Raw genomic sequence first — 22,237 nt, 5'->3', positions numbered from 1 at the left:
GTGTACTTTTTGGTATTTGAAATTTTGTTTCAGAAAATATCATTTAAGAAAGAAATGATAATGCAGTCATGTGTCTGCTATTTCTTACCATAGAATTAAAAAATACCTTATTTCACTCATTTTATTCTTTAATCAAAAATCAAAATCTGAAAATTCCTTACATTTTCGTTTTTTCGTTTTTGCTTAAAAATGAAATTTCAAATACCAAAAAGTAAACGGACCATGAAGTAAGATAAAAGGTCAACTTTGACATCAATCCCAGATTGTGGATGAAACATTCAAAAACTTTGTGTGTTCTAATCTTTTTTTTCTCTGAAGAAAATTTCTTACAGTATTAGCTTTCTTTTTTGATTCTTTTTTGATTATGATTTTTTGGGTTTGGCAAAAGATCTGACTTTTGCTTTATGAAATTGCATGTAACTTTTGACTAGATTTCATCTCCTGGTCTGTCTCAGTAAAAATATCTCTTTCATTGTATCAGCATACACAGCTTTTCTCTCTCACTCAACTGCTGTCTAATCAACCATTCATAGTATTCAGTGATTCAATTACATTTTATACTCTGTTTTTACCTCCTTCTTCATTTATCCAATAGAGGAACAGGTTCATAGTTCCAACTTCTGTTATTTGGTGTTCTTCACCATAGAGCCAAAGTACTTGTTGACATCCTCTTTCAGTGGCCTCGTATTGAGCATATAATGATGCACCGTAATTTCTACAGGAAAGCAGAGAGGCAGTATTAAGAAACAGAAAAAAATATTTGAATACATCCATAATTTGGCAAATGTAAGTGTATCAAAAAAGAAGAAAATGTACAAGTTTTAAATGTGTAAGTTCTAGCTAAACAATGAGAAATCAATTGTATTATTACTGTGGCAGGCTGGCATGTTGCACAGGGCATAATGCTTATGCCTCAAAGAGCCAAGGCCTGTGATTTGATTCTCAGAAATTTCAAAGTTCTCCCTGCATTCAGTCTTGTTTTGTTTTGGGGCTCAGATTCCCCCAGATGTTCTCAAAGCATGTGTGTTGGATTAATTAGCAATTGTAAATTTACTAACTTTGAGTGTGAAATATGGTCTGTGAAGGATTGGTGTTGAATATTAACATCTGCCTTAGGCCCAGTGCTGCCAGTATAGGCCTGGACTCCCCACAACATTATTATAGACAAAAATATATTTAAACAATGAATGGGTCACTCCTTTCTTGTTCTTTTTCTCATCAATTACAAGAGTCATTAGATACCTTTATAATTACAAGGCTGTTTCTGAAAAACTTGATGCAAAAAAATACTACATTATTATAATTAGGATGTTATAGTAAAATAATATCTTTAATTAGATCCTTTTAGTTCTACATATTACTGTACCATTTGTATAATGTGTGCTCTGAGTCTGTACTCAATGAAGAGGGCCATACAAAAATATATTAAATTGGACTGAACAATGCTACCCAGCTGTATCATTTAGAAGGAATATGTATAAATGATATTTACTCATTTGTGCCCCCTTTATTTTTAATCTTTTTATAAATGTAATAGTACATCATACCCTCCCATTTTGCAGTCTCCAGTTCCACCTTTCCAGGCCCGGATGTATTTTGGATCAGCCCATAGTGACACTTGATTAAAGCTCCCACTTGAAAAATAAGGCCCCACAGGACTGAGGATTACAAACAGCAGTGCCTTGGAAGGCCTCTTAACACCCAAGGAAGGCTAAATTGATTGCAAGAGTACAGAGAAACAATAATTTGAAAATGCATGAGTATCTGGTTTTTGGCACTACATTAGTCCTGTAATCTTAAAGCCGTTCTACCCAGTAAAGACAGTTATTAATTAATAAATATAAAAAATGGGGAAAAATTAGAAAACATACACAAATCCTAGTAACTTCATAAACAAGTAATAACAGTGAGTGAGCTTCAAACAATCAACACATATGTGCATTGATAAACAGATTTAAAAAGATAATAATAATAATAATAAAAGTAATTCATTACATTTATATAGCACTATTCTCACTACTCAAAGCGCTACCACACACAGAGGACCTGGGGCGCAAACCATGAGATGTGTAAACTTAGCTTGTTGAACTTAGGATTTGATGAAAGTCTAAGACGGTTTTTGTTAAATTAGTGGTTTTGGGTCTTTTGGAGAAGGATGATTGTTGTTGCACTTAGATTTAATATTTGTACTGTATGAGCTTTCAAGCAACAGACATTGTTATGGCAACAGTTTAAATTTGAATTAATAGTGTTTGTCCACAGAAAAAAGACAATATTCACATTAAAAAATTTGGCAATTATTTTACTAAAAAGAATGGATTTCTTCTCTCTTAAATCTCCTTTGTGCATTGTAAGTTTCATTTTAGTTGTGTCTCAGATATGGATATGGTCCTGAATGTGCATTAATACTTACTTTAAAAACCACTGTAGTGGAGTGTAAAATAAGTTACTTCTAACATATTAGTTGATAAATATTTTGTATGTCTTTATTTGTAATGTTGAAGAGTCGGGAAGCTGGACAAAGCAGTTGTTTACCCCCAATGTTTCATTGATGAGGAAAGCACCATCTGGGTTAGTTTTATGGCTTAATAGTTTCCTTTCTTGCTTATTTATTACACCCACACTGTAAAGTAGCTGAACAGGGAAGGGGGTTGTGCTTGAGCTGTTTAGGAGAACCTAGCCCAGAAAGGGGCATTAGACTTACTCTGTTGGTCATTTGAATTGAATTCTGGCTGAAATAAAACTGGATGAATCAAGGGAGTTGCCTGCACCCATTGGTTCTGAGGTATACCAAAACAAATTAGACCAGTTTAAGAAAAGGCTCACGTTCCCCCTCAGTCTCTTGCTATCACTCTTGCCATTCTTCCATGAAGAGAAGACAACTCTGTCTATGCAGGCTACCTGAGTCTGTGCAGATAATAATAATAACTCTTTGCATTTATGTAGCACTTTTCTCACTGCTCAAAGCGCTCTGCAATTGCAGGTTAAGGGCCTTGCTGAAGGGCCCAACAGAGCAGAGTCCCTATTGGCATTTACGGGATTCGAACCGGCAACCTTTCAATTGCCAGTTCATATCCCTAGCCTCAGAGCCACCACTCCGTCCACAGATGATAAGCCAAGAAGAATTGAATGCAACTATAAGTTATCGGGTCACCTATTGACTGTAAATTATTGGCCATGTTACATTTAGTGATCTTGTGCTGATCTTCCAGCACAGTCTTGCTCAACCCTTTTGCTGACACCCAACAGCACACTGCCTGTCAGAGCCTGTGTTATGGGAAGTGTAGACAGGTACCACAGGCTTAACTGCCATGTTTGCCCCCTTTTTCTTTTTTTACTGTTTTTCCATTCTGTTTTAGGACATAAAACACCTCTCCTGTTTATGATGTCCAAAGTACCAACATTCCTTGTTCCTTTTTGGTGCATTCTGTGGTTGTTAGCTCTCCTGCGCACACAGACTGTTCCTTTGACTAAAGGCAAAATCAAATCTGTTACAGTTGTAGGCTAGTTGAAGTCAATAGGGCATGTCACATTACGCAACCACTGTGCTGATGATTACCTCTGATTCTCTAAGATAAGGTAAATGCTATGACTGGAATTTCCTTAAAAGTCATCTAATGTGACATGGCCTTAACACATATAAAATTGGAATGATCTTACCTCAGTACCAACAAAGGTAGGTCGAATGTAGAGGCTGGCTGAACTAGAATAAGGTACCCATTCCTGATCTATGTTAACCAGTTTTTTGATGCAGTTCAGTAACTCCTGTTTATCAAAACTCTGAAGAAGAAAACAAATGACAAAGCATCATAAAAAAATATATAGTATATGCCCTGTAAATTCAACCAATTGGTTGGTTGCAGTAAAAGATGTATTTGTACTATTTTGACTGTCTTTGACAAAAAAGTGACTTGAAAAATCCCTTCTTTTAATATTTAGAGAATAATTATTAGAACTGCAAAAGAAGAGACTGGTTTAGAAGAGAAAAATATAACAGTCTGCAGGAAATGTATTTTGGCATATCAAATGGAGATAGTGCATTTAATTGATGTGTAAATATTTTGTTCACTTTGTAAGCACCAACAGGTCAATAAGAAATTCTTATTTTTTTTCTTTGAGTATATTTTGTATGTATATGTTTGTTTCGAAAACTCTCCAAATATTTGAAAAGACAGTGCAATATTTAGGAAATATAATTTCTCAGGAACCACATTTGAATACGTCTTGAGTGAGGTTTAACCTTCCCCCTCTTCCATTATGTTTTATTACATTTCCCTTGATTCTGCTTTATTTTTCAGGCAAGGAACTTTTTCAGTCTCAAAGGTGTTGATACTTTTCTACATACTGTATGTCACAAATAAGGGTTGATTTACAATGCATAAGAAATTAGATTTCTTTCATTAGATATTGCTGTAATTCATGTTTTGTTAATATAACATTTATTTTGACAAATCAGATCAAAGTCTTGTTTAACTGATGATCGTTGTCCCTGAAACACAGTTTCATTTTTGTGAGCCTGTGAGCTTGTTGTGAAAATTCGACACACAATTAATTTAAATTAACAACTGCTCTGACAAATGTAAAAATACACTATTAGTATGTGAATCAAATGTGCAAATTGTCCTCACCAATCAAACTGAAAGTGCGATAATTCTTTAGAAAATATTCAGGATGGTGGTAATAGGAGGGGTCTGAGTTAGACTGTCTTTTGGAGTAAAAAGTGAGGGAAAAAAGACAAACTATGGCTGACAAAGAGTAAACATGAAAAATTGGCAGGTTTTACTTAGTAATAAAAAAAAAAACATCAGAGAGCAATTTGGCGAGGGGGAAACTAAACTGAGCCAACAATCACTTTTAATGCAGTTCTTTTCCAAAAATGAGTAAAAATGAACTATCTACACTAAAATTTGAATCTCTGGTATACACAGTTTTATACATTATGTTGACTTCATGCACCATGTCCTACTATATCCATCCATCCATTTTCCAACCCGCTGAATCCAAACACAGGGTCACGGGGGTCTGCTGGAGCCAATCCCAGCCAACACGGGGCACAAGGCAGGAAATTGAAAATGCTGAAAACAATTTCAACACACAAAAACAGAATGCATTTTGTTTCTTTTTAGAGGTCACATTATGCTTTTTGTCATTCTGAAAGACAAGTTCATACACTTTAGTACTCTACTTTACTTTACTTTAGTACTCTACAGCAGTGGTTCCCAAACCAGCCCCCTGTGGCTGCAGGTTTTTGTTCCAACCCGAGTCATTATCACCCAGTTTCTGTGTTTTGGGGTCAATGTAGAAATTCCAAAACAAAGTTTGGCAAATTTTTATTAAAATGTACTAAGCAATTATATGAGAAATATGTCATTATATGGGAAATATGTCATTTTTTTTGTTAATAGTATTCTCTTCCTGATGTTCATTCTGCTTTTCCAGGTGTTCTGGTTATTTAATTCATTATTTACTAATTAGTGGGTCTGACACCCACTACACAAAAACATGGAAAAATAATAGAAAAATAACAAGAAAGATAAGCATTTAAAGCTTTAGAAAAAACAGAAATATTTCTAAATGTCTTATAAACGTATAAGCCATACTGATGTGATTTTTCTGAATGCAGAATAAGAGAAAAGAAAAAAAGGCCTGCTAATTAAATAAGATGAGTTGTTATTGATTATTATCACCGATTGTGAATCCGGTTGGAACAAAAACCTGCAGCCACAGGGGGTCCCCAGGACCAAGTTTGGGAACCATTGCTCTATAATTTGTAAATAATAGAATGTACAAATTTTTATGACAACTACAAACTATTTGGTTACAGGTCAAATGCTGCTGAATCATCTATTAAATGTTATACAATGAAATGGTATTTCTGTATCTTTCCCTCTAACTTGTTTTAACGTTTTCTAAAACTAATCGTGACAACATGACTGAAATTTGATTAAAGTAGATGATATTTTACGTAGAAGACTATGTGTTATATTAAATGAGTCTATTGAGATAAAGCTTGAGTTTCCATATGCACATTTATGTTTGCAGGCATTTCAGATGGTGCATTTACTTTTCAAAACACTGTAAGTGATTTGGTTCTGGGGAAAAAAATCTACTAATATTAAATTTGAAAAATATTACATATGATTAAAAAAAATCAAGAGTGAATACTTTTTTAAAGAACTTTGACGTGAGTTTTTTCTATAGTCTTTGTTATTAGTCTAGTATATGCATTGTAAGGAAATCATAGGAATTTGGGATTATTTTGTGTTATAAGCCTGGTATGAATGAAGAAAAAAAGTTCAACTCACCGGCAGACAGACTCTACAGGCAGACCTTAGCATTCGGTGCATATTTAAATCTGGACGAAAGAGGCGAATTATGTTATCTTCACCACGGTAAGCCTTCATTCCTTCAAATAACTGGAAGGATAGAGATATTGTGAAGAATTATTCAATCCAGTATACAAAGATACCTACACATTTTATCTGTGGTTAATAGGTTCCGCTGGTTTAGGATCAAATGTATTATTTTTTGCAATAAATAATATACAGTACTCTAGTTTCTCTTAAATTACATAAATATCAAAATTGCACTAAAAGCACACAGTATTTTTCCAAAATAGTCATATTTGCCAGTTAATGTATTGTAAAACATAAGGATGGAAACACAGGTAAAAACAATAATTGAACATAATCTGGTTCACAATCTCATCCGACCCCCCTTGGCTATTTAAGTAGTTTGAGAAAACTGACCCATTTTAAGAATGAGAAATCTTCAACACCAAAAATGGTTGTTAATATTTATGGGAGCCTAAAACTTCTTCACCATCTTAAAAAACTGAAATGCCATTAGCCTATCAGTTGTTCTGTGCATTTCAGCATTCTCAATATCAATATCTGTCCTTTTTATTCATCCTTTCCACCATTGTCATCTTTAAACCCATTATGAAAGATAAATTTTAATCTAAACATCCTCCATAAATAAGAGTTTAGATGGCCAGCAGGAAACCTTAAAATTCTAGGGGTTAACCTGAAAGAAATTCCAAAACAATCATTGAAAACAATTTAACTTATCAATTATTAAACTCAGAGTTTTGATGAGTTAGCATGGGTATGAATTAGCATGGAGTGTAAGACTGATAAACAAAACTGGATGAAAATCTAAATTTAGAAGCTAATATGGCATCCATTTTCTCCTATGGTGCCCAACTTTGGAAAGCGACACAAAAAATGCAGTATAAGTTAGGGGGATCCTTTGCAGGGTTCACTTTCTGTGGTAGGGAGAGGAGGTCAAAAATCTTGAAAATCTTGGATTGACTGTCTACTGTTTCAGATTGGTTATAACTAGAAAATATGGTTTGAGCACCTGATGAAGATACATTCTGGAAGCCTCCTGCAAGCATAGTCCGCTAGGAGATGTTCCAGGGCAGACTCAAGTTACAGTGATGAGATATTATTGGCTGGCCTGTGAGCTCTCAAAAACTCCTTAGGAGAACCTAGACATTGCAACTTAGGAAAAACAATTCTGAACTACCCCGTTAACTTGAAATCATGACTACTCCTACCAGGACACAAAAACATTAAAAAAAATTGACAAAAGAGAGGAGTCCCTTTAGTCCATCAAACTTGTTTGTTTAGCTATTAGTTACGTTTCCCCTCTATGTCACCCAGATTTTTCTTAAAGGTTGTCAAGGTTTCGGCTTCAGCTATATACAATATCTCGGTAGTTTGTTCCAGAGTCCCACAACTCTTTGTGAAAAAAAATGCTTTTTGGCTTTAGTCCTAAATGCACTTCCCCTTAACTTCTACTTGTGTTCTTGAGTACGTGACTCATCAACAAGGTGAAATTTTACTGGATCTACTTTATCAAAGCCATTGAGTATTTCAAAAACCTGAATTAGGTACCCACACAATATCCTCTGCTGAGAATAAAGAGGTCTAATTCTCTAAGTCTGACAGAGTACATCATGTCCTAAGTCCTGGGATTCGTCTGAACGTAACTTCCTTTGACGAAAATTCAACAGTTTTCACAATATAACATAACATTTTATTTGCCTTTTTAATCGTTTCTGCATAATCCTTAAATGATGAAAATGCTATGTCAACATAAACCCCTAAATCCTTTCAGAGGTTACTTCTTGTATGACAGTGTCTCCCATCTTGTATTTATAATTGACGTTTCTGTTGCCCAGGTGTAGCACTTTGCACTTTTCTACATTAAATGTCATTTTGGTAAGTGTTGACATTTTTCAAGGGTTCATTAGGACAAAGCGGTACAGAAAAATAAAAATAATTAAAAGTTCCTTTTAGGATTCAAATGGTGGCTTTCACATACAGCTACTGACATAAAGTTATATATTTCAAAATTAAACTGCTGTAATTAATTTTATTTTAAAGAAAGCACAACACTCACTAAATTTGTCAAATATACTGAAATACTCCATTTAAGCAATACTGTACAATTTTAATGAAAGTATTTTTTTAAACTGCCCTATTTTCCATTACTCCCTCATAATAATTTTATGTGTACATTAGTAATACAGTATATTAGGATTGGGGTAGTATCACAATACAGTTTAAATAACTTTAATGTTTATGAAAATTTTCTGATATGTTCCAGTTTATTTGCAAGGTATAATATTGTTGCCAGCAGTTATGAAATTGCTTTTCTCTGCTAAATGTAGCCATACTTAAACTACAGCTTTTACTCACTTCCACGGCATAGTGAAGAGATGATGAAGCTGGATGAATGGAAAGGTTCTCAAATGGTCCAATGAATGGTGCCTTCCAACCTTCCTTTGCTGACCATTCAATTGTCAGCATATGGTCTGTGAATACGGTTCCAAATACTAAATTAGAAGGATCTGGTTTAGGCTTGGACACTGTTGCCAGCTCTATCACAGTATCATCAGCCTTAAAGACAAAGAGAGAAAACATTTATGGTAAATGAGGATCAAAGGTACATCAGCATAGTATGGCATATAACAGTATGATATTTGCCTTCCTCTGTTTTCAAGTTTTTATTTATTTCTGAATTAGCAAATGTCCTGTAAAGACTTCTATGCCTGTAATGAAGGCAGACCACACCCAGTTTTTGACATTACCAGTGACGTTATATCCATAGAAGCCAAGATGTTCATTGTGACTGGGTTCTTGTAAAAACAGAAGACTACAATGCTTGCTTTCTATTGAGCCTTTGTCTCATTTTACATCCTAACAATAGACACAGTGAATGAAAATACAGTATTAGGCAATATGCTATGGCACAGCAACGGTCTCATCCCTGACTCTAATACTGTTTATTTCTTTTTCTTTTTCTTTTGCTTTTGTTATTTGTGTATTCTGTTGTTATTCATGTTTCTACATTTTTTTTGCCTTTGCCATTTGCATTTTATTATTATCTCTGTATTTTATGTATTTATGTGTATATATTATATTATGTACATTACATTCAGTTAGACATTGTTTGTTATATTCTTTGCCCTTTATGTGTTGAGCATAGAGGATTAATCTATTAACTATTTGGCTTGCCTTCTACCAAACATTTTTGACTCCTTTTGCTCTTGTTTTGCTTTCAGGCTTTTTGTAATAAATGCATTAAATATATGAAAAGAATGCTGTTTGTGGGCCAGGAGTTTCACAGCTTCCCTCTCCCTTTATTGTGAAAATTTCTCACCATTGCCTTATTTTTACCTGTGAAAGTTATGCAGCCTGTTCCATGAGTTTGGAGCCTGGCTGATTTGATGTTTAGGACTCATTGAAGCCTTCAGGCCTGGTTTTCATATTGAAGTCCTTTTGAGTATTAAGAGCTGGCAGATCATCACAGAATGTGTTACATGGCCAGAATAGGAATTACAGGTTTTGGTTGCTGGTCAAAAGATGAGTCAAGTGGCTTACTCTTGAGTTAGGTCAAAGTGTCAAAAGTATGTTTGTTCAGCTTTACCTACAGGGTGTAAAATAAATGGTTTGCAGAAGGACATGGCCATTGAAATCAACTGTGTACCATGTGTGTCTACTTCTTCTCCAGATCTGGCTTTACTGACTTGGATGAACACTATTCGCTACTTGGATGAATGCCAGTCTGACTATACTCAACATTCGACCTTCATTAGCACTCAGATAAACTCCAGTATAAAGGGGCTGCAGGCACACCCTTGCTTTTACCAAGGGCAACTTGGAGATACTGTCTTTTCTTAAACTTGGTGTTGAAGGCATTGATGGCATGATGATTTGCCAAAGAGGAACAAGGCAAGCAGAACTCGAAAGATCAGGAGATGGAACTGCAGCTAGAAAAAACAGGTGAGAGGTCAAAACCAGGAAGACAATATTGTCACCAAAACCTAAAACACTAGATAAAATACCTAGTAGATCAGTCGTACGGATGCCATGAAGCTGTAGGTTTTTAAAAGCAACAATTGTTTTTAATTGGACTCTTAGCCTAATTAACCAAGCTAGTATTCTCCTGCTTCTACATTTTGGGGATAATTTAGAAATTGCAGAACTATGTTTGCAAATTTTTCATTAGCATGTACAAAAAGCAGTTATGTAAGTCATAATTTATTGTTTTTGTTTTTACTTGTTTTTTAGGATTTTGATCAAAAATGTTATAATTTTCATTCTGCTCTTCTATGTGTTCTGGTTATTTCTTCCATTATTTAATAATAAACATGTTAGTGGGTTAATAGTTGAAGCCTGTCAGCATTCAGTATCTATGCCTCGGTGTCTGCACTACTAGGATGCAATTAAGAGAGCAACATACACAGTAAAAACAACAAATTAATAGAAAGACATCAAAAGAGAATCAAGTTTTTAAAGTCATGGAATATTTACAAAGATTGCCAAATGTTCTATAAAAAAATCACACTGCTGTGCTTTTCTGAATATAGAATAAAAGAAGACATAAAAAAGACCAGAAAATTAAATGAGATTGGTTAGAGTTAAAATCACTCCCTGATTGTGAAACTGGTTGCTAAAAAACCTGCAGCCACATCCACAGGTCAACAGGCATGAGTTTGAGAACCATTATTGTAGAGAAACCCACTGATAACTGGCTGACGTTTGTTCTGAACATGCAACTGTTCAGGAAGAAGTGTCAGAAAAGGTAGTCCTTTCCAAAGAAACTAAATTGTTTTAAGTAGATAGAAAGTTTAACATCAATATTTTATAAGACTTTTATTGCATGTATTGTTATATTTTCTATATGTTGATGTATGAAAGAAAAACAAAGAATAGGTTGCTAAAACTAGCAGTAAAAGTGTTCTTATTGTATGTGTTTGGATTCCTCAAAAGTTGAAGAGAACAGCAGCATCAGCAGAAGTGTTCAATGAACCTCTAGAGGGCCAGCAACTCAGCAAACACTAATGATACCTTGACTCTATCATTACAGAAAGAGACAGACAGAGAGAGTAGGGCCAGTGATAAACAGCAAGTGAGAACAGACAGTTCCCAAATGGAATCTCTAAACTGATATCAAAGGAATGAAGGCACATCTGGGGTCAGTAAAGATAGCTTAGCATCCTTGGAGCAGAAATTGGACTATACCAGTTCTATTGCCCCACTGGACACAGAGTTTAATGCTGTTTCACAGCCAAAGTGACATGGTGCTTGTAGTAAGAAGGACATATTGGAGTGAAGGTTAAAGTGGTGTAAGAAAGAGACCAGGGCACAGAGAGAAAGGGAGAGAAAGTATGACAGAGGAAGAGAGATGGCAGGTAAGAAAGGAAGTGCTTACTGATACTAGTAATGTTCAACTACTACTCTGTAAGAGCAGGTTATCCCACCAAATTCAGTCCAAGCACCAATCAGAACATTCACAAGCCTCCAAAACATTTATTTCAGGACTAGCTGTGCCACTCATCTAACATGGGTTGAAATCTAAGTAAACAACACAGACATTGGCGTTAACTTTTGCAGTGCACCATGCAATGTATATGTCTGTTTTATGCCATTTGGTATGGGATTTGTAAAGGTATTGCTAGCGTTTGTGATGCTTTATCTATTGGAATGATAAATTTGATGCATTTTATTGCTAAAATGTTTGTGATGAGCCATCTTTTGGAATGACAGAGACATAGCAACCGCACAGACAGACTCATATGCACTTTAGATACTATAGTGCTAAGGGACTTGGAAAAGCCAAACAGCACACTCAGCAGTCATGATACTGGAGAATGATGACATGTTCATGTTCATTAGAATATGTAACTAAAAATTTCGCTGTACTCTGTGCACGTCAGACCCAATGACCCTATAAAACCTATAAGCATGGTTTATAGCATGGCATGGTTCAAGTCATGTGCAGTTGAGTTGCACACAGCAATGTTAAGTCTTATAGTAAGTTAATACTGGTGATTTTGCTTTGTAGTTTTGTTGTGTTTTCTCTGAATATACATGAAACTTAGTATTCTCACTGTGTTTACCTTCCACCATTTGTGTTTATTTTGTCCTCCTTGGAATTATTCTAAATGTGGATGACTACAGTGAAGACCCAGCTATCACTTAAAAACAGTTCACATCACGTTATTGGAAAGATTGTGTAGAAAACAGGTGAACTCACTTATGATGCATTTAAGATTGGATTCACTTTTCCTTTGTTCCTTTTAATTTGTAGGAGGGATGAAGGATGTGGTGAGAGAGGACATGCAGGTGATTGGTGTAACAGAACAAGATGCAGAGGACAGAAAGAAATGGAAAAAGATGATCCACTGTGGCAAACCCTAACAGGAGCAGCCAAAAGAAGAAGAAGAAGATGAAGATTACAGTCACACTGGAGAAACCCTTCAAGGTCTGATTCTAAGAATGCCTATGAAGATCCATAAAAAAGGCTTGTCCCTTCTGGGAATTTGATGCCCAGATCGGGTATAAAAGAAGAACGGGGGAAATGACAGGTTGGAAGACAGAACTGACAGACCTTCCTTAAAAGATCCTGGGACCAGTTCTTCAAAGAGCTTCTTGCTCTGTTATTTTGTTAAGGGAAACTTTACTCATGTATTATCCCATTGAAATTACACCAGTCTGTTAACAGGAGGAATAAAAAAATTCTTCATTAAGTTTTACCTTTTCTTTTAAAAGAGAAAAAATAAAGCCCCCTGATTGGATGAAGTGATGAGTAATGACCATCATTTTATTTTTTCTAAATGCCACTAGGAAAACTAGGGAGAGACAACATAACATCTTGTATCCCAGATTTCAGCAGTAACTCAACATCATTTTTTCTCTACATTTTAGCTTTTTAACAAATAGCAATTTTCATTTAGGGCTCCTAACAAGATTATTGTGGTAAAAGTTGATTGAAGTTTCCAGCAAAATACATTTGTTTTGCCTTTTGTTTTCACTAATAATTTCATTATATTCTTCTGAGTTAATATTCAGTCCAATTATTATACATTTTAACTGCCTTCTTCCCAAAGAAGCAGAGCCGTCCTGTTTGGCAGTAGTTTAATAAGTGCGTCTGCTTGCTTTAAAGAACTGTAAATTTCTGTTCTGTATTGCTGGCACAAGAAGTAGTACATTCAAATTAAAATCATGTGTTCTTTACAGAACATGTGCTGTCTATTATTTCAATATGCGGTGATTTACCAATAAGCTTATTAATAATCTTTTATTTTGCAAGACAAAAGCAGGAGAAAAATATGTTTTCTTGAATGCATACTACAAGCCAAAATTATGCATTAAAATTTAGTTTTTATTTTGCACCCGCCTACACAAATTTATTTTGGCCCAAAGAAACTTGGCCCACAAGGGGGAAAAAAGCATTTTGCTGTCTGTGGTGTAAATTATCAAACTGCACTGGAAATGTCTCCCTGATGTACCTGGGGCAGATTAATTGTACTTATAGTTAGAAAAGGCTCACGAGAAAGGCACAATGTAATACAGGCTTTTAAAAATGACATCTCAGTTTTATAAGTATTGTGGACATATGCATACATAATAATTTATATAATTTGTAAGGTTCAAATATATATGAATGAATGAATGAATGCTAGAAAAAAATGCTTTTTGGAACTTAATGTTTTAAAATGATTTTCATTATCTGCTCCTATGATATCAGCATCTCTTTTATTTGAGCAAATAAATGAAAATGCAAAACAGTTGTTACCTCATCTAATCTACTCTATTTTACTGTTTTCAGGCAATGATTTTCACCTGATTTGAGAAAAGTGCTATATAGCAGATAATATTAAATTATTGCTACTTTTTGGCTGCTTTATTACAGGAAATGGCCACAGTAATAATCTTAGGATTCAACACATCTCTATCCCTGAGGTAGATTGTAATATACTGTGATAGTTCACGTAAAAGTTTCAGCTTTGCAAATAATATCATCAGAAAGTTAATCAAAAGATTTTTAAGGTGTTTAAAAATAATTATAGCTATACCCAGAGCTGGGTGAGGGATTGTTGTTTTAAGCTTGGTAACAACAGAACCCCCTAACTTTCCACTTTTTTTATCATAGTTTGAACACTACTGACAGGCATTTTCAGATCTCTGGATATCGTTTTTATGTCATTTTCCTGATTTATACAATTCAACAACCTTTCTTCCCCATTCTAATGCTTGGTTTGAATTTTGGTAGGTTGTCTTGACAACATCTACATACCTAAATGCATTGACTTGCTGCCATGTGATTGGCTGATTAGATAGCTGCGTTAACAGACAGTTGAACAGGCATACCTAATAAAGTGGCAGTTGCGTGAGTGTGTGTGTGTGCATGTGTGTATGTATATATATATATATATATATATATATATATATATATATATATATATATATATATATATATATTGTGGACACCAGAGGGCATATAGCTCCCCAAACACCCGACACAACAAACAGAGGCATAAGTCCCAGCACAACACAGGCTTTATTTCAGTGGGGCAGCTCTTTTACCTCGCTCCTCACAGCAGCACAGCATAAATAAGCACCAGTAAACCCCAAACACACAGTCCTTTTCTTCTCCTTGTCTCTTCTGCCTCCTTCTTCCCTCAACCTTCGTCCTCCACCTCCCGACTCTGACTCTTTGAATGGAGTGAGGCAGCCCCTTCCATAGATCACCCTGTAATGCTCCAGGTGTTCCACAATCTCCTTCTGGCCGCACTTCCGGGTGTTGCGGCAGCCCTGCGGAGGAGGGCTTAGCCATTCTCCATGTCCCCCCTGGTGGTGGCCACAGGCCCCAGCAGAGTTGAGCTCCCTTGCTCCAAACCTTTGGAATTGTATCAAGTCAGGGGGGTTGCCCTCTGTCGTCATAATATATATATATACATACATTTATATAGACAGTATATATATATGTATACAGTGGAACCTCGGTTCACGAACGTCTCGGTACACGTACAACTCGTTTGCTACCAAAAAGTTTGCCAAACTTTGCCTCGGTTCACGACCATACACTCGGTATTCGAACAAGCCAGTTTCCCTTTCGGTTTGTATATGTTCAGTCTCTCCCTGTGCATTTCCTGTACAGCGAGTAAACGATCAAGACAGAGAGAGCGAGAGAGCGCGACACACACACACGCACACGCACACACACACACACACAGAGGCAGCGTGAAAGAGAGAGAGACGCAGACACACAAGCAGCGCGAGAGACAGAGCTGGACGCACACACACAGGCAGCGCGAGAGAGAGAGAGGGCTGGACGCATTAAAGTAGGAAGGCAGTTAAAGAATGCACTGGGCTTGATTTTGTTTTCACTTCTGTTTCCAGCGATCGGTTCGTAGCGTGCATTGTTGCAATGTTACTTTTCTTGGTGGTTTATTAAATTACGGATTTTTTCAAATGTTCATTTTTTTTTCCCTGTGCTTAAAACTCATTTAAAAAAGTGTTTACAGCGAGTGGTTCGTAGCATGATTTGTTGCAATACTACTTTTTTTGGTAGCTTATTAAATTACAGATTTTTCAAATGTTCCTTTTTTTCCCCTGTGCTTAAAACTCATTAAAAAAAGTGTTTATACAGCGATCGGGTTGCAAGGCTATAGCGCGAACTGCTGCAATGTTACTTTCTTGGTTGCTTGTGGTTGGTTTTTAAATAAAGTTCGGATTTGTTCAAATGTTCCTTTTTTCCCCCTGTGCTTAAAACTCATTAAAAAAAAAAGTGTTTATACAGCGATCGGGTTGTAAGGCTACAGTGTGAACTGCTGCAATGTTACTTTCTTGGTTGCTTGTGGTTGGTTTTTAAATAAAGTTCAGATTTGTTCAAATATTCCTTTTTCCCCCTGTGCTTAAAACTCATTAAAAAAAGTGTTTATATAGCAGTCGGGTTGTAAGGCTATAGCGCGAACTGCTGCAATGTTACAGAGAGAGAGAGAGAGAGCGGGCTCGCGTGCTGATGAGAGAGAGAGAGCGCGTGCAGCTGAGAGCGAGCGAGCCTGCGTGTGCAGCTGAGCAGGGAGCCTGGGTGTTTGTGTCAGTGTTATTCAATGTTTTTACATTAGTTTACTATTACACTGTGCATTCTACGGTGTAATTAACTATATTTGTGCTTAAAAATCTTTAAAAAAATATATTTACATACAGTTCGTACGGTCTGGAACGGATTAATTGTATTTACATACAATCCTATGGGGGAAATTGCTTTGGTCCACGACCAGAGGTTTGGTTGTGAACCGAGGTTCCACTGTATATATATATATATATATATATATATATATATATATATATATATATATATATATATTTTTTTTTTTTATATATATATATTTATGTATATATACAAACCAATGCAATCTGAAGTGGCTAAACAATTTAGCAGACATTCTCCTGCTAGTGGTCTTAGCAATTCATCGTACACAGGTTCATACTGGTAAAACAGTTTGGCAGTTCTTGTCCTTGCACTGAGGCCACCAGAAACTGCACTAAATGAAACCATAGGGCAGAAACAGTAAAAAGAAATACCTATATATTTTTAGTTACTAAAACTTTGGTCTTACAAAGAAATAAAACTTTAAACTACAAGCTGCTCTCTTAATCACAAAACTATGGCAGTAAAGTTATCATAGCCAAAGTTATTTAAGCTAGTTTAAGCTGTTTTCTCTATTTGTCAGCATGATTGGAAAGTGTACATTTGTTGATGAACTTATAAACTGTCATTTATATTTGCAAAACTCCATACAGCTTTTATGTATTAATTATTTTCAGTTCAGTTTTATTATGTTCTGTCATTAACTTTACTTTGTCAAATTAACTAATCACTATTAAGGTTCAGCAAAGGTTCCCATTTAAAATCCCCTATTAGAGCAGATCTGCAGGTCGACGGTAACTGGTCCAGCATGTACAGATTGGCTGTGTTGACTAGACAAAGAAATTGCAAAGCTTATAAATACATAATAAACAACACCCAGAAAGCAGTTAATCATCTTAAACACTGTAGACAGCTACTATTAGAGCTAGAAGCTTCAAGAAAACAAATGTATCACATGATTGACTCATCACTAGTTTATACAGTATGGTGTATCAGGCAGCAATCTGAGAGTAACATACAGTATATAGAAAAATCAATATAAAATTATATAATTATATACATTTTTAGGACTCCTACAAAATCTTTAGGTACTTCAATGAATGATGCTATCAGCTCAGCATTCCGGTAACATAAGCCTACTGCCCTACCCTGTAAAAACCACAGATAGTCAAAAATAGCTTGTGGGCACGCAATTGTCTTGGCATACACAAAAAAAGAAAAAAAAAGATTCCAGAGTTATTCTGCTGCTCTGGGCACAATGAAGTGAAAACTAATATTAATTAGTGTGAATGCATTTAAATTTACAGCCATACTCCCATATTTCACAGTATATGTATGTATTTGGCAAGGGGCAAGATGACTAATCATAAAGCAGTTGACGTCACTGCACTGATTCCTATAGTTTTTTTATGAGCATTTCTGCACACATAATCATTGAACTTTAGGCACATCTCCTTTGTTTTCTTGCATGTGCATCTTCTCAACTGGCACGCTGGCCATGTTTTCTTATTGGCTGCCATCTTGATTATCTTTGACATTGGGATGGCATCTCCTGTGTCATTTTGGGAACTTATTTCATTGTGAAAATTCACTAGTAATATTTCTCCAGTAGCCAAACGCTCATCACATCAAATCACCACAGACTCTTTAGTTGGTGTTTGATTGGGATTGTTCTCCAAACAGGGAATAGTGGTTAGTTAGCCGGTTAAAATGTAAAGATGTCAGTTTTGGTAAATTCAAGTCCTTTGAGTATCTCGCCGTTGTTATTCATGGAGAATATCACGTTCTAGTATTAGCCGTGTATAGACCTCCTAAATTCAACGCATCTTTCTTTGAGGAATTCTCTGACTTAATGTCAATTTTAATTATGAACTATGACACACTCTTAATAGTCAGCGACTTTAATTTTCATATAGATAATCAGTGTGACCAAAAAGTAAAAGAATTTATGAACCTCCTGGACTCTTTTGATTTGAGACAGCTCATTAATCAGCCTACACATAAAGCAGGTCATACGTTAGACTTAGTGATTACTAAAGGACTAAAAGTTGATATAAAGCTGGTCATTGATACGGGTCTATCAGACCATTTTCTTCTACTTTTTAATATAGAAATAATGATAGAAAACACTCATGAGAAGCATATTGTTAAAAAACGCTTATTTAACTCATCAGCAGCTTTAAAACTTACAAACATTCTAAGCAGTCAGTCCGTTTATAGTGCCAACTATAATAGCGAGGATAATGTAAATAGTAAGGTGAAAAGATTTAATACTAAAGTGAGAGCTGCTGTTGACATAGTTGCACCTGAAAAGACAGTTAAAAAATCTTCTAGCATTGTTATACCATGGAAGACCCAAAGAGTGTCTGATTTAAAGAGAGCATGCCATAGAGCTGAGTGTAAATGGAGGAAGACTAAACTAACTATCCATTATGAAATATTAAAAGTTCAAATAACAGAATACAATAACACAGTCCATCTTGAGAGGCGCTGCTATTTCTCTGAGATTATAAATAACAATGCTAGTAATCCCAGAGTCTTATTCTCTACGATTGATTGTTTGCTAAACCCAGGTAATTCAAAGGAATGTCTCCTAAGTACTTCCAGTAAAACCTGTGAGGCTATTGCTGTATTTTTCAATCAAAAAATTAATGATATTAGAAATAACATAGTAAATCTCCCCAACATTGAGGATCCTCCTAAACCCCAGTATTCTGTTATAAACAAATTAAACTGTTTCACTAGGATAGATTTACCTGATTTACATAAAATAATTTCTCAACTGAAACCCTCCACCTGCGCCCTTGACCCAATACCAACAAATTTTTTCAAAGAAGTATCTGGCGTGCTAATTGATAATATTCTTGACATATTCTTCGTCATTAGATACAGGGGTCTTCCCAGACTGTCTTAAGACTGCTGTAGTTAAACCCCTACTTAAGAAAAATAATCTTGACCCCTCTGCTCTTGAAAATTTTAGACCCATCTCTAACCTGCCTTTCTTAAGTAAAATTCTAGAGAAAGCAGTCATTATGCAGTTAAATGACCATCTCAATAAACATGCTATTCTTGATAAATTTCAGTCAAGTTTTAGAACAAATCACAGCACAGAAACTGCACTCGTTAAAGTAGTAAATGACTTGCGGGTAAATGCAGACAGAGACCATTTATCTGTTCTCATCCTCTTAGATCTGAGTGCAGCATTTGACACCACTGATCATAATATTCTTAAAAATCGTCTTAGTCAATGGGTGAGCCTCTCTTGCAGTGTCTTAAATTGGTTTGAATCCTACCTGGCAGGGAGAAAATTCTTTGTTAGTTGTGGTAATTACAACTCAAAGACACGATATCCTATATGGTGTTCCACAAGGCTCTATCCTGGGTCCACTGCTCTTCTCAATCTACATGCTTCCGTTAGGTCAGATTATCTCTAGGCACAACGTGAGCTACCACAGCTATGCTGATGACACACAGCTGTATTTATCAATAGCAACTGATGACCCCGATTCTCTTGATTCACTAACGCAATGTCTGACTTGTATTTCTGAATGGATGAATAGTAACTTTCTCAAGCTAAATAAAGAGAAAACTAAAATCTTAGTGATTGGCAATAATGGATACAATGAGGCTATTAGAAATAAACTGGATACATTAGGATTAAAAGTCAAGACGGAGGTAAAAAGCTTAGGGGTAACTGTTGACTGTAATCTGAATTTTAAATCGCATATTAATCTGATTACTAGGACAGCATTTTTTCACTTAAGAAACATAGCAAAAGTTAGACCTCTTATATCATTGAAAGATGCTGACAAATTAGTTCACGCGTTTGTTTTCAGTCGACTAGATTACTGTAACGCAATCCTCTCAGGAATACCCAAAAAAGACATAAATCATTTGCAACTAGTGCAGAATACAGCTGCTAGAATCCTAACCAGGAAAAGAAAATCCGAGCACATCTCTCCAGTTTTGATGTCACTACACTGGTTACCTGTGTCATTCAGGATTGACTTTAAAATTCTGCTTATGGTTTATAAAGCCTTAAACAATCTCGCCCCATCTTATATATCGGAATGTCTGACATCTTATATTCCAAATCATCACCTCAGATCCTCAAATGAGTGTCTCCTTAGAATTCCAAGAGCAAAACTTAAAAGAAATGGCAAGGCGGCCTTCTGCTGTTATGCACCTAAAATCTGGAATAGCCTGCCAATAGGAATTCGCCAGGCTAATACAGTGGAGCACTTCAAAAAACTGTTGAAAACACATTATTTTAACATGGCCTTCTCATAACTTCACTGTAATTTAATCCTGATACTCTGTATATCCAATTCATTATAATAATTATTCATGGTGGCTCTAAAATCTGTACTAACCCCTTCTGTTTCCTTTTCTGGTGTCCTTTTGGTGGTGGCGCTACTCAAAGCACCGTGATGTTCCAACAGTGATGGATTAAAAGCCAGAAGTCTGCATGACCATCATCATCAAGTCCTTCCGTGAGAACCCTAAATACAAAGAGGACTATTTCATTTATGTTAGGTAGAATGCCCAGAGGGGACTGGGCGGTCTCGTGGCCTGGAACCCCTGCAGATTTTATTTTTTTCTCCAGCCGTCTGGAGTTTTTTTTTTGTTTGTTTTTTCTGTCCCCACTGGCCATCGGACCTTACTCTTTTTCTATGTTAAACTAATGTTGTCTTATTTTAATTTCTTATTTTATCTTTTATTTTTATTTTCTTCATTATGTAAAGCACTTTGAGCTACTTTTTTGTATGAAAATGTGCTATATAAATAAATGTTGTTGTTGTAGTGCATTGCATATATGGTATCTGCTATTTTCTTTGGCACCTATCCAAAATATGATTCCAATCTTGACAGGCTTGCATGACATGTACAAAGTGAAAAGGTATTGATATTATACCAGATATGTTCTCTTATGGCTTGTAACAAATTATGCAGTTTTGCACAGTAGTATGTTGACTGATAGAGCAGCAAAACCATCAAACTACTGTGTCTGTACTGTCTGTTTGCCAGCGCTGGCACAAAGAATGAATCAATACAGATACAATGGGCAATTTGTGTATAATCCAATTCCATGTAGCATGGGTTCTTCTGACTTCAGCCATGGTACACTCTTGAACGCATAATTAGCTTGGAGAAACTGTGGAAATGTTGGGAAATTTCAACAAACGCTGGGAAATGCATTAAAGTCAATAGGGAAGAAGAAGATTAACTACTTTTGAGTAAAATATAATGGCGCAATGGTGTTTTAAATGTACCTGGAAGGTGGGAAAGTATATGTGGACTATGCAGTACCGATTAGTGTCACTAAAAATGTGACCTGAACTGTGTGACAGTAGTGCCAACCACTGAACCACTGTGCCCTCCTGAGATAAAATTATGCCACTATACATGCTGCACTGTCAAGTTTAATAGCTGGCTCAGTTACAGAGAAAATACATTTTCATATAGCTAGCTAAATAATGTTGAATCAACTGTGGTCATGCACAAATCTCATATCTCATGGTAATAAAATCCATTATAAGTGATTGGTTATGTGATGCAATCTGTTTTACCTGTCTGAGATGCTTACCTCATAAAGCCCCACACCTCTGCAAGGGAGCAGCTGTGTACAGCAGAGATTCTCAAGATATTCTCCTTGAAAGGGCAGTGTGAGTAGTAGAGAGACAAATTAATTTAACACGAGCAATAGCAACTAAAATTTCCTTTGTGTTTTTAAATCAATAATTAATTCATTAGTGTGCATGTCATGTTCATGTCCTTCCTT

The 22,237-nt window shown here is 35.7% G+C and overlaps 1 protein-coding gene across 2 annotated transcripts in view; it reads right to left on the bottom strand.

Moving 5' to 3' along the window:
* bcat1 (branched chain amino-acid transaminase 1, cytosolic) overlaps positions 1-22,237 on the bottom strand; it is a 142,918-nt gene that overhangs the window by 60,176 nt on the left and 60,505 nt on the right. For both annotated transcript variants that reach the window (XM_051930133.1, XM_028815684.2), the window contains exons 3-7: positions 8,709-8,909; positions 6,306-6,416; positions 3,661-3,780; positions 1,548-1,711; positions 573-715 (exon numbers count right to left, since the gene is read on the bottom strand). In XM_051930133.1, coding sequence (XP_051786093.1) covers positions 573-715; positions 1,548-1,711; positions 3,661-3,780; positions 6,306-6,416; positions 8,709-8,909 — 739 coding nt within the window. The remainder of the gene's footprint in view (positions 1-572; positions 716-1,547; positions 1,712-3,660; positions 3,781-6,305; positions 6,417-8,708; positions 8,910-22,237) is intronic.

The sequence above is a fragment of the Erpetoichthys calabaricus genome, chromosome 1 (genome assembly GCF_900747795.2).
Source record: "Erpetoichthys calabaricus chromosome 1, fErpCal1.3, whole genome shotgun sequence".
Lineage (NCBI taxonomy): Eukaryota > Metazoa > Chordata > Cladistia > Polypteriformes > Polypteridae > Erpetoichthys > Erpetoichthys calabaricus.
The sequence above is the reverse complement of the archived record's forward strand: the minus strand, read 5'-3'. Positions and strand labels throughout refer to the sequence as shown.